Raw genomic sequence first — 13388 nt, 5'->3', positions numbered from 1 at the left:
TCCCCTCTTCATATATGGCAGAATATGTCTTCTTCCAACTTGCTATGGTGAGATACATGTAAAAATGTAAGAATTTAGTCACACGGATTTGTTTTTTTCATTGATATAAAAATTAATATAAAATACAGGCACATAGAAGGACATGGAATGATGGCAAATCTGGATAGCCCTGATTGACCTGAAAAAACAAGATATAGCATGTGTAGCCTTTATAATGACTGTGATATGAGCTTAAAAGTAAAGGCAGTAAAAATACCCCAAAAACGCCTAGGGCCCATAGGGTTAATGGGATAACCTGGTTTACGGTAGCTAGCTAGATGTAAAGTTAACGCTAGCTGGCTAGTGCAGTTAATAACACAATCTCGGTAAAATAACGTTAGGTGAGAAAAGGGATTCATTATAGGAATGATTTTGATAACCAACTTGCTCAGCTAGCTACCCATGGAGTTGTGTGTGTCATCATCTTACCCAAACATTGGAGTCTCCACTCCCAAATAACGCAGCGCATCTATGCCGGTGAATTGACCATGGCGGATAAATGATTCAGTTGAATTCGACTCCCAAGATGATCCTCACCCAGCTGTCAATTCGATTGAGACTGGCCAATAGGAACGTGGCCCCGCCCATGACATTATTGTCACAGCGAAAGCAAAATCCTGACACAAGAGCAATGAAAACTTTTTTTTGGAGAGAAAATGTTTTCACACTGATAGCAAAAAAAAATAATATTTGAGAGTAAAAAATACTTTTTGGAGAGAGTTTTTTTTCTCTGAAATCATTTTTTAAATCTCAGATTAATTTTTTTATATTCTATGACAAAATACTTTCTCTCAAACCTTTTTTTAGTCTCAAATATTATTTTTTGCTATCAGGGTGAAAACTTTTTCTCTCAAATATTATTTTTTCTCTCAAACATTTTTTTTTCTCTCATATCATTTATTTTCTCACGTGTAATAAAGACACAAATCTAACTCCATATGTATTGTGTATACAACAGAATGCAGTAATCAGGGTTCAAGTCCTGAAGGTGCAGACCCCTATTGAGTTTGTGCTGGTTTATGAAACATGATACTTTACTAATAACTGGAAATGATGTACAGATGCTTCCCAGGAAATATTAATTCATTCGGCTACATGGTGGCGTTGTAATTAATGTGCCAAAACGCAATTTTGAAAAGGCCATGCCCTTTTGACTTGAAATTTGCCACACATATCCAGCTTAGTGTGCTCTACAAAAAAGCCTCTTGGACAATTAAGCCCACTGTGATGGATTCTTAGATAGTTTGTTTTATGTTCAATTCAATTTTATTTATAAAGCCCAATATCACAAATCACAATTTATCATAAATAATAATACATTTAAAGTAATCCATATCCCAAAGTGATACATAAAAAGAGGGAAAGATGGAGAGGGAAATTGAGATGGAGAGAGACCTACAGAGACAGAGACAGAGAGAGAAGCAGGGCAAGCAGTAATGACAATAGCTACAATATCATTAATTTTAGTAATAATATTATTATGATGTTGGTTGATTTTTCGGTGGAGCAGGTTTAGCGTTAGCTTGGCTGTCAGTGGCTTATGCTACATCTGAATGATGGCGTGTGAGGTGAGCCCTCATGTTCATAGTATTCCCAGAGTATTTTATTCTCATATGACACTGCCTGCAAATTGAATGCGTCATATCCAAGTCCTCCTTTCCATCCAAAATGAGTCCAGATATTTGATTTAAACACAGATGGCGCATTTCTGATTTCTTTCTCTGGTGCCTCCATCTTTGTTTTGATGAACTTCCTGCCAAATGCCGCTGAAACCTTTGCTGACCTCACCAGGAAAAAACCATCAGCACCAGCTAATGTACCGAAAATAAAATAAAATGTTTATAAAATGTTTATTTGCAAAAATAAAATGTTTATTTGCAAAAATAAAATGTTTATTTGCAAAAATGAATAATGTATATAATAGCAGATTGATACTTGGTGTATGTATCAATACAATTTCACCACACAAAATATTGTGATACTATGCTGTATTAATTTTTTTGCCCCCACCCCTAATATTACTAAAAATTAAACCTATACAGTTTCAACAAATATCTAATGGAGCCAGACATTAGACATAAAGGAAACACAGAATATAAATGTAGTCTGGATTTTGACTGTTCCCTCATCTTAGCTGCCATTATATGGTGTCTTTAAACCCTACAACATCTACGAAGCCCAACATGTTGGGCAGACCACACTTTTACTTACTAGGCTGTCCTTTCTTTGTCCAAAGCTGGCATGTTTAAATTTTGATTGGTCACAGAGTCAAATCAGTGAGCTTAGGTGCCTGGCTTTTATTGCCTTGGAGAGACATACAAGTTATATTTGCTTTGTTGTATGTATGTCTGTGTGTGCTCTGAACCATGGTTGGGTGTGTATAATAGACTGCAGGATGATCAGATCAGGCTCATCCATTAATTATTCATGTCCTGCCCATTATAATCTTACAGTCTCTCTTTCATCGCCTTCTTCTGTATTGGTAAGTTCACTCTTTTCACATTGCCTGCTGATTTGAGTGTTTAATTAGATCAAATCATACGCTTGCAGTATAAGTGCTTGTTAGACAGCTACTGTCAAAATATCAGTTGTAGTGTGCTGTAAATGTCCAGCAGAGGGAAGCATTCACCCATTTAGTCTTATTGTGAGAAGCCAACATCATGTCTCTGAAGATGATCATGCTGGTATCACACTGTCCCTGAACTAAAGCAGAGTTTCTTCAGAGGTACACTGTATTTCAGACTGAGCAATCCAAGAATTCTGTGTCATCAGCGTCAGAGGCATTGACTTTCCAGCACAGCAGGGGGCAACAGTAGCAAAAAAATACATTCTTGTGATCTTCTTTTCTTTCCAGTATCACAACACACAATCAGGTAGTGTCTACTATTTCAATTTCAGCTTTATCCATTGCAATTCTAGTATGATTACAGCTTTTAATTAATGACAGACTGCTGACAATATAAGAGAGCAAGAGAAAATACTGATCAAGAGCTAAAATGATCAGCTAATGAGTCAATTCATCAATTGGTCAATCAACCAAAAAATTATCTGCAACAGTTTTCATAATCTTGTGACTCATTCTTTAAACAAATGCCAAAAATGATCTCATTCTATCTCCTCAGATGTAAAGATCCAATTGATGAACGAATTGAATATTTTGTAAGCTGGATACATTTTAAAGGCTTGGCAGAATTTGTAACATGTGTAATAGGGGTGTAACGATACATCGATCCACATTGATACATCGATTCATTGATTAACGATCCGATTACATCGATGCAAAATGAAAACATCGATCCATATCGTCATCTTAAAGATACACCTTTATTTTGAAATTCACTTAAACATGAGAAATGTGAGACTTTAGTGAACAGGTCTATTTTTATTATTTTTTGTTACAGAAGAATACTGTTTTTCATTTAAATGACTGATACCTGGAAGAGCTCAAAAATAAAATGGTCAAATCATATTCTAGTTGTTTTTGTGAGTTGATGTAAATGATTGTGTTAGATGGGCATATGATATCACGTCATATCGATCGCAGGCTCCTGAATTGAATCAAATCGAAATCATATTGTGACAGACTTTGTGATATTGGCAAACATTATATCGTCATCCAAACGAATCGATATAATATCATATCGTGATGCAGCTGGTGATTTACACCCCTAATGTGTAACATTCTTTAAAGAAAACATGAGTGACCAGGCAGATGGACACTGACACAAACACTAAAAGGAATCATGTTGTTTATGTGTTTCTTTTAATGACAGCAGTCAATACAACTGAACAATTATTTGAACTGTATATTGAACTAAATATTGGAACATTTCTTCTTCACCATCTTCACAACCCTGGGAGTGTGTAAAAAAAACGCAGATATTTTTGTCTGCTTTTCAGGTGGTTGACGCGACATATTATCCGACGCACGCTCTCTGTCAGCTGGTGGGAGTGTGCTCACCTGTGTGTGTGCGTGCATGTGTCTGTGTGTGTGTCTGTGTGTGTCTGTGTCCCTAATATAATGGTAGGGGAAACACTGCCTTAGTTCTTAATACAGCGTGTTGCCCCCTTAAGCATCAGTGCCACTGTAGACATAGGTACTGAAAACATCTGTGATCCACCTCCATGCTTCACAGAAGGGATGGTGTACTTCTCGTCATAGACCTTGTTGGCTCCTCGCCAAATGTTGCATTTCTGGTTGTGACCAGAAAGTTCAATAAGAAACAGCCACACCACTTTCAGGGTTGGGTCGGTATGAAAAAAAAAAAAAAAAAAGGTCCAGTTTTTGTGAAAAACCGCATCAAGTCGGTAATACCAGATTTTCGCCACTTGGGGGTGCAATTGACTCATTTAAAATAAAAAACAACCATATGACAGCAGAGTGACAGTAACACGTTGTTTCTTTTATTCCTTACAGATAAATTTTGCAGCTTACTCAATCAGTGCAAACAAGGGTTGCCTCCTTTGTCTGGCTCAAAGCCAAAGTGTTGCCATAGTGGCGCATTCTTTGATTTCTTAGAGACTAAATTGTCCGCCATTATCGACTCCCCAGGCTACAGTAGAGGCCTCGGCGCAGGTGCACTCGCACCCCCTAACTCAGTCCCCGCCCCACCCCCTCTCTCTCCTGCTCGCTGTGCGCTTGGCGATGAGGCAGACACAGGTCCTCACAGACTCGGGCGTACTATAAGCGGAGTGGACTCCGCGAGGAATGTCCGCAGTCATTCAGGCTTCCATAGTTGAGCGCACTTCCGCGTTGTAGTTTCCTGTAAAAATGTCCGTGAAAAATCCCCGCGATGTGAAAAATACATGCCTAGCAGACTTTTGTGTGACACTGGTGTGCGGAGCGGAGTCCGCGCGGTCGTGCTTTGCGCGCACAGGGCTTGCGGATGTCCGCTTTTACCGGGTGGACCTCCGCGGAGTCCGCTCTGCATACGTTCCGCCCGCGTATGCGGTCCGGTCGGTCTCAAAAAAAAAAAACCCCGGTCCAAGACGGAGTACTGAACCGAATTGGTATTACCGAGAACCGACCCAACCCTAACCACTTTCCTGCAGAGAGGCCTGTATTCCAGCTGAAGTTGTTATGAGTTTTTCTTGGCGTCCTGAACAATTAATGATTGGCATTTTTAAATCTTTGGAAATCTTTTATATGTTTTTCCTGATTGTAAAGTTCAACTGCCTTTTCTTGCAGGTCCTTTGAGAGTTTTTTTCTTTCCCCATTGCTCAGTATCCAGCAAAGTCAGTGCAGCCCTGGATGAGATGTGCAGGGGTCTCTCAACAGCTAAAAAAACCCTCTTTGACTAGTCTTTTGACTATTCATCAGTCAATGGAAATCAAATTCATCAACCCACTGAGGGCTGCATTCAAAATCACACAGAAAATCAAAGTAAATTAAAGCTGCAAGCAGCGATGATCGGGCCCTCGCACCTTTGTGCAACTCGGCGGTGCTAGCAGGACGCCGGCTGACATGGCTGTCCTTTTCTGTGAAAGTCAAACACTGCATGCAGGAGTGAGATGGTGTTTTCTACATCAAGTGTGGGTGCTGTGAAGACCTGACAAATGTCATTAACTTCAATACCATTCCTTTTGTGCCTCCTGTGTTCATAAATGTCTATACCTGCCATAAGAATAGGATAACAATGTGTTAATTTAAAAACATACTTACAGTACATAGAAACTGCTGATGAAAACTTTATGGCACACTTTGTAATATCAGCAAATTGCTGTCCAAAAAATCAATATATTTTCTTGAAACTTGTGATTTCCATCCGTCATAATTTCACATGTCTAAAATTTTTTATTTGATTGATCATATTAACTTTAAGCTGTAATGACAACTTCCTGAAACCTTGCTCCACTAAATATAATTTTCAAGGCTTTGCTGTGTTTTTTTTTATGATCGACTTTTGTTGTTGTTTCTGTCTTTCTCAACAGGCATGTTGCGTTCTTATGCTTTGTGAAATGTCTAAAGTTATGATGTGAAAATGCACACTCCAGATATATCAAACATGCAAATCATACAAGTCAGTGCATCACATCCATTAACAGAGCCACACTGCCCTCCACTGGACATGAAATGAGAATGCCTTTTGCTGCCGCACACACAGTACTAAATATGGACATGTTCAATTTCTTGCTGTAAGTAGGTGGTGCTAAATGAAAAATTAAATATTGACATTTATATGGCTGTAGTCTCCTAGTCGACCAGTCGATTATTTGGTCAACATGCTCTCGTCCGACCAAATTCTCATTGGTCGAATAATCAGCATGTTACTTTCATAAGGAGAAAAGTGCTACATCAATAGCTTTCCAGGATTAATCTATTATTTCCTGCGGCAGTCTCTGTATACTGACACCGTTTCCCTCAGTGTAGACGAAGCTTGTATTTACTTGTATTTCATAGATCAGAAACGCTAAATTGTGTAGACAGTAAAGCCTCCACTAAAATAGCATTTTAAGTCTTGTGTGTGATCTTTGGGATTTAGCCTGGCTTCATATAAGCAGAGGAAATCTCTGCTCGTCGCTAGGCTAATGTATACAATGTAAAATGTCATAGGCTGGCGCTAATAACGTTAGCGTGTTGTATTTGCTTGGAAAACGTGTTTAGTACAGGACAGTTGTTTTGTCAGTGAACTTTGTGAGTTGTCATGGAGCCAAACTGTGTGCCGTTACCTTTGTTAAGTGTTGCCGTTGTCCCTGGTTTTAGATGAGAAGAGGAAAAGATCACTAGACGCTAGGCTAATTTATACAATGTAAAATGCCATAGACTTGTGCTAATAACGTTAGCATGTTGTATTGGTGAGGGAAATGTGTCCAGATAAAGACAAGTGTTTGTCTGTCAATTCTGCGACTTATAGTGAAGCTGATTTGTGTACTTGTGTTTGAAATTGTCTCTATTAAGCCATATTTAATGTGTGTTTTGAATCAACTAAATTTTACAGCACTTAACACAGTCCTCCACCGCCGACTAGCGTTTTGGAGGTGTAACTGCAGAGTGACAGACACACCACCGCAGAAGTAAAAATAACGTGCAGATTTTTTTTTTCCCCACGACTAATCGATTAGTTGAAGATTATGTATGACTTTAGTCGACCAAGATTTTCTTTGGTTGACTACAGCTCTAGACATTTATGTCTCTTTCACCACTAATGCAGCATGTGAAGTGAGGCAGATTGGACACTGTAAAGTCAAGTTACAACAGCTTCCTGTGTGATTTTGGAGACATTGAAATGTGCCGGCCCACGACGGCCACAGCGTTTGACATATTCAAAAGCTTCGAACATCCATCCATCCATCCATCCATCCATCCATCCATCCATCCATCCGCGGCTCTACTCCGAGCTCCCTCCGGATGTTTGAGCTCCTCACCCTATCTCTAAGGCTGAGCCCATCCACCCCACGGAGGAAACTCATTTCCACCGCTTGTATTCCCAATCTCATTCTTTTGGTCACTACCCAGAGTTGATGACCATAGGCCAACACCCACTGAGAACGTGTTCGACTTTACACCAAGTATGCGGACACAGCTCTCACTTTGGACATACAGGGACCGGATGCCTCGTAGCAGCAAGCCTGGCACCCCGTACTCCTGTAGTACCTCCCACAAGACCCCCTGAAGGACGTGGCCGTAAGCCTTTTCCAGGTCCACAAAGCACATGTAGACTGGATGGACAAACTCCCACAACCCATCCAGCAGCCTCGCACGGGTAAAGAGCTGGTCCACTGTTCCACGGCCAGGACGGAATCCGCATTGCTCCTCCTGAATCTCTGACAATCGGTCGGAGCCTCCTTTCCAGCACCCTGGAGTAAACTTTACCCGGGAGGCTGAGCAGTGTGATACCCCGATAGTTGGAGCACACCCTCCGGTCCCCTTTTTGAAAATGGGGACCACCACCCTGGACTGCCACTCTGCAGGCACCATACCCGACCTCCATGTGACACTGAAAAGGCGTGTCAGCCAAGACAGCCCAACAGTGCCCAGAGCCTTCAGCATCTCAGGGCCAATCTCATCCACACCCAGCGCCTTGCCACTGGGGAACTTTTTAACTACCTCAGCAACTTATGTATGGGCGAGAGTTCTCCTGAGTCTTCAGGCTCTGCCTCGTTCACAGTGGACGTGATGGCCGGGTTGAGGAGGTCCTCCAAGTGCTCCTTCCACTGCTCGACGATGTCCCCAGTTGGGTCAGCAGTTCTCCCTCTCTGCTGAGCACAGCCTAGGACAAGCCCTGCTTTCCCATCCTGAGTTGGTTAATGGTCTACCAGAACTTCCTTGAGGCCAACCGAAAGTCTATCTCCATAGCCTCCCCGCACTCCTCCTGCTTCAGCGACCACCACAGCTGCAGCCCTTCTGGCCAACCGGTACCTGTCTGCTGCTTCAGGAGACCTCTGGGCCAGCCAGACCCGAAAGGCCTCCTTCTTCAGCCTGACAGCCTCCCTCTTCGGTTGCCGCCCTGACAGGCACCGCCAACCTTCTGACCACAGCTCCTAGCAGCCGCCTCCACAATGGAGGCTTTAAACATGGAACACTCAGACTCCATGTCCCCAACTCCTGGAGTTGGGAGTTGAAGACTCCACGGACAGGGTCCTCAGCCAGACGTTCCCAGTTCACCCTCACTACACGTTTGGGTTTACCAGGTCTATCCGGCAGCCTACCCCGCCATCTGATCCGACTCAGCACCAGGTAGTGATCAGTTGACAGCTCTGCTCCTCTCTTCACACGAGTGTCCAAGACACACGGCCGCAGATCTGCTGATCCTACCACAAGATCGGTCATTGATCTTTGGCCTAGGGTGTTCTGGGTACCAAGTACACTTATGAACCTCCTTTTGCTCGAACATGGTGTTCGTTATGGCCAGTCCATGACTCACACAGAAGTGCACAAACACAAACAACAGTCAGAGACCTTCTCTTTGCGACCTGCAGTCGCATTGAGACGACCCTCTCGTTCTCCGGGGAGAACCCCAACACAGCGGCACTCAGCCGGGGGCTTGTGAGTATCCCCACACCTGCCCGGCACCTCTCACCCTGAGCAACTCCAGAAAAAGCGAGAGTCCAGCCCCTCTCCAGAAATTTGGTTCCAGAACCGGTGCTGTGCATGGAGGTGAGCCTAACTATATCTAGTCGGTACCGCTCCACCTCCCGCACCAGCTCCGGCTCCTTCTCCACCAGAGAGGTGACATTCCACGTTCCAAAAGCCAGTCCACGACACCAGGGATCCGCACGCCAGGGGCCCCGCCCATGCCTGCCGCCCGGCACACAATGCACCCGACCCCGATTTCTGTCCCTGCGGGTGGTGGGCCCACAGGGCGACGGCTCCATGTTGTCTTTTCAGGCTGAGCCCGACCAAGCCCCATGGCCTAAGGCCCGGCCACCAGACGCTTGCTGGCGAGCTCTCCCCCCGGGTCTAGCTCCAGGAGGAGGCCGTGGTGTCCCCATACCGGGTGAGGTACTCTGCTCCCGAAAGGTCAGTTTCATCAAGGTCTTTGAATGTGAGACCTTGAAAGACCTTGAAGCTTCGAACAACTTTCCATAATTAAGGCTTTTTGATGGGACACACCAACTTTGAAATTGATCTGGTGAAATCTCTTGGAGTTTGTTAAAATACGCCCCCTGGAAATGGCCAGAAATGCACAAAAGTATGTTCAAAAGCCAAGAGGCTTTTTTGTTCGTCTTGGGCTGTTACATATGCCTACCAATTTTCATATCTCTAGGAAAAACGTACTGCAGGGGGCTGCTCGGTTGAAATTTTGTAGGGGGTGGTACTGAGTCATACTTCTACTGTTATTATACACATATGATTATTGTCACATATGTATACTATCAGATATTAATATATTTCACCATGTTGTACCACAATAGCCAGAATCATAATTATAATATTATTACTTTCATTAATATTGTTGTAAGCTATTACCGTTACCGTCTGTCCTGCATCTCTCTCTGTCTCTCTCTCTGTCTCTCTTTCTGTCTCATTGTGTCATACGGATTACTGTTAATTTATTATGTTGATCTGTTCTGTACGACATCTATTGCACATCTGTCCATCCTGGTAGAGGGATCCCTCCTCAGTTGCTCTTTCTAAAGGTTTCTTCCGTTTTTTTTCCCCCGTTAAAGGTTTTTTTTGGGGAGTTTTTCCTTATCCGCTGCGAGGGTCCTAAGGACAGAAGGATGTCGTATGCTGTGAAGCCCAGTGAGGCAAATTGTGATTTATGATATTGGGCTTTATAAATAAAATTGATTGATTGATTGAGTCGCCTTGGCACATCAAAGCAAAAATCGTATCAGACGACACAATTTAGGACTTCTGATTTGTGTGGCAAGTTTCGTGAGTTTTCAAGCATCCTTTGCCCCTTAAAAACAACTTCTTGTTTTATAGTGAATAGGGTGTCACTATGGCGACAGCGTTTCATTAAAACTCAAAAGCTTCATTTATGAGTATCATCAAGGTCTTAAGACTTTTTATCAGCATATAGGTGGGTGTGATTGGAGTTCCTCTGTGGATGTTTTCAGGGCTGGACTTTCATCATATGTGTGAAATTTTGAAAAGATATACAGACGTGGAGTCAAGTTGCAGCAACTTTTGTCATTATTTCGAAGCATCAAAATTCGCCACTACACCATGGCAATGCTCTTCAACGAAAACTCACAGTTTTCACAGTAAAGCATCATCAATGTCTTAAATAGATTATTCCCAACTTTTGACAGACCCTGTCCTGCCTGCAGTTGGTGCTTGGGCCCTAAAAATTGAAATCACAGGCAGATTCAACTTGGTGAATTTTATCGCAGCAACTCATAATGTGACTCAGTCGTGTGTATGGCCCCCGTTGGCCCATGTTTAAACACACACACATTACGCAGTGTCATCAGCTGTTAAAAATATAATAGCCGTTCTCCCTCGAGCAGCTGAGTGTGTGGGAGCCCGGTGGAGGTTTGTGAGCTTGGCTAGAGGGTGTTGAAGTGTGCGCAGCCCAGTTCTGTGCTCTGGCCCGTCAGGAGAACCACGAACTGACCGAACTGCTACTGCTACAGAATTACTGGCGCTGTCTCTGGAGTTTCAGAGATGAACAGCAGAAACAGCCAATGTGTGTGTGTGTTCTGTTCAGGTGTTGTCACGTAAATAACAGTCCCCAAGCAATAAACAGGACAGACAATAGGATTTTATTTATTTTTACACTACATTTTCACTGAAAGCTGACCGAATCCGACCCGAGCCCGAATACAATTTATACATTTTTGACCGAACCCAGCCCAACCCATCAGGTACCATCGGCACCCGTCAGGCTCGGATTGGGTAGCCACACTCTATGGGAGACACTGCAAATCTTTTTTTTGACTGCACGTATGGATGGAGAAACTGCACTACCTGTGCAACCTGATTGGGTTGCAGGTACCCCCTTATGCTACCAGTAGTGACAAGAACACTAGCAGCACAGAAAACTAGAGAAAAATCAGTCAGGAAGGCTAAGGAGAGGGCAACTGTCTATAGCCACCACATGTAAAACCATTCCCTTTTTGGGGGTTGTCTTGCTTCGCCTCACCATTGCGCCTGTTGTCACTTTTATTTGCACCAAAGCATGTGAAACTGATTAACAGTCACTTATGCCTCCTAAATGGACAGATTGATATCCTTTAAGTTTAACGGACTTGATGTTATACTGAGACCATTAAGTGTTCCCTTCATTTTTTGAGTAGTGTATGTTAAACAGGACTGCCAACTGTCACGCATTGACCTTGAGTCTCACACTATTGACACTTTTCAAATGTTCTTCAGCCATACGTCCATTTTTTTCTCACAGTGATAAACACATTTATAGCTGATGTCACGGTGCAAGGACACAGACAGGGCTAGACAGAAAAACAGAGCAGCACAGGGCAACAACAGCACCATGTAAAACCTGTCAAGCCAGCAGCTGTTTGGGTTTTGATGCATGTCCATTTGTAGTTATGGGACCGGTGCTTGGAGTTGCCGAAAAGTCTCGAGAGTATTCATTTATTACACAGCATATATTAAATAATTCTTGTTGAATCCATAATGTTGCCAATGATATGATGAAAAGCATTTACATATTAGGTTTGCTCACAATGGAACGACAAGGTATTACTGCACATTACTGTACAGGGAAGGTCAGCTGAAATGATACTGAATATATCATGAATAACAAAATGATACAGCAGTCAGTCTCCGTTGTGGTGGAAGTGCAGAGAAACAAGGACAACTACACCAAATAGTGCAGTATAAAAGCTATGGTGCAGGTTAAAAAAGGGGGGCATGTAATTTTAAAAGACAATAGACTATAGAGATAAACATCAGATATTATTTACTGAAATTCAGCAGTTAGAAAACTCAACGCTAATAAGCTTCATCAGAACTGTGTGTGTGTCATATGATCAGATTTAATTAATGGTAACCAATGAACCCAAAAAGTGTCATCAGATTTTGATTCAAATATTGCTTAATCCTGCTGGGGCAAAGAAATATGTGACATCACCTTTTCCTCACTGTCCAGGCCAATTCAACCCAGTAAAAAGAGCACAGAGAAATCAACAGTGGGTACAGAGAAATACACAGTGAATGCATATTGTTTTGACTTTATTGGTGCTTCTACACATGTTTGTGGTAGAATCTCACAGTTGCTTTCACGTGTCTTGTGTCATGTTGCTGCAGACTGTTCATTCTGGGCTCCTATGACAGAGAAACCTATGTTCACTGCACCCTGGAGCTGAGCAGCCACCAGTGGAAGGAGAAGACTCGCAGCTCCATCAAACGGGTAGGTTCTCCTCCTTATTATTTCTGCTTTACTCTCCTTCTCTTCCTCCTTGTTCCACTTCTCATTCCCTTGGTTTAGGGTTGCAGGGAAGCATACGTCATGGTACAGAAAGCAAGTTTTAGAGTTGTGCTTGTTTCTAGATCAACATGAAAGTATACATTTGATGTACAATACAAAGTGTTTAAAGGTACAAAAATTAGTAGTTAAAAAAAGAAAACCTTTGACTTTGCCAGGATTGTGTATATGTATGTGTATATATACACCATAATATATATATATGTGTGTGTGTGTGTATATATGTGTATATGTGTATGTATATATGTGTATATATGTATGTATATACAGTGGTGTGAAAGTGTTTGCCCCCTTCCTGAGTTCTTACTTTTTTGCATGTTTTCCACACTTAAATGTTTCAGATCATCAAACAAATTTAAACATTAGTCAAAGATAACACAAGTAAACACAAAATGCAGTTTTTAAATGAAGGGTTTTATTAATGAGGAAGAAAAAAATCCAAAGCTACATGGCCCTGTGTGAAAAAGTGTTTGCCCCCCAGCTCCTGTTAAAACATAACTGTGGTTGATC

The 13388-nt window shown here is 42.3% G+C and overlaps 2 protein-coding genes across 3 annotated transcripts in view; one reads left to right on the top strand and one right to left on the bottom strand.

The window, feature by feature from the left end:
* Positions 1-7624, bottom strand: part of borcs7 (BLOC-1 related complex subunit 7) — a 1032483-nt gene extending 1024859 nt beyond the window's left edge. Inside the window, exon 1 of one of the 2 annotated variants that reach the window (XM_050070753.1) lies at positions 7615-7624. The gene's annotated coding sequence lies outside the window, so the exon portion shown is untranslated. The remainder of the gene's footprint in view (positions 1-7614) is intronic. The other variant, XM_050070752.1, reaches the window with a different exon arrangement.
* The window catches only part of pdzd8 (PDZ domain containing 8), a 114398-nt gene that overhangs the window by 20201 nt on the left and 80809 nt on the right, over positions 1-13388 (top strand). Inside the window, exon 3 of the mRNA XM_050070674.1 lies at positions 12701-12803. Within this exon, the coding sequence (XP_049926631.1) occupies positions 12701-12803 (103 nt within the window). The remainder of the gene's footprint in view (positions 1-12700; positions 12804-13388) is intronic.

This window comes from Epinephelus moara, chromosome 19, assembly GCF_006386435.1.
Source record: "Epinephelus moara isolate mb chromosome 19, YSFRI_EMoa_1.0, whole genome shotgun sequence".
NCBI classification, from domain to species: Eukaryota; Metazoa; Chordata; class Actinopteri; order Perciformes; family Serranidae; genus Epinephelus; species Epinephelus moara.
Note: the sequence above shows the minus strand (reverse complement) of the source record. Positions and strands in the feature narration are given on the sequence as shown.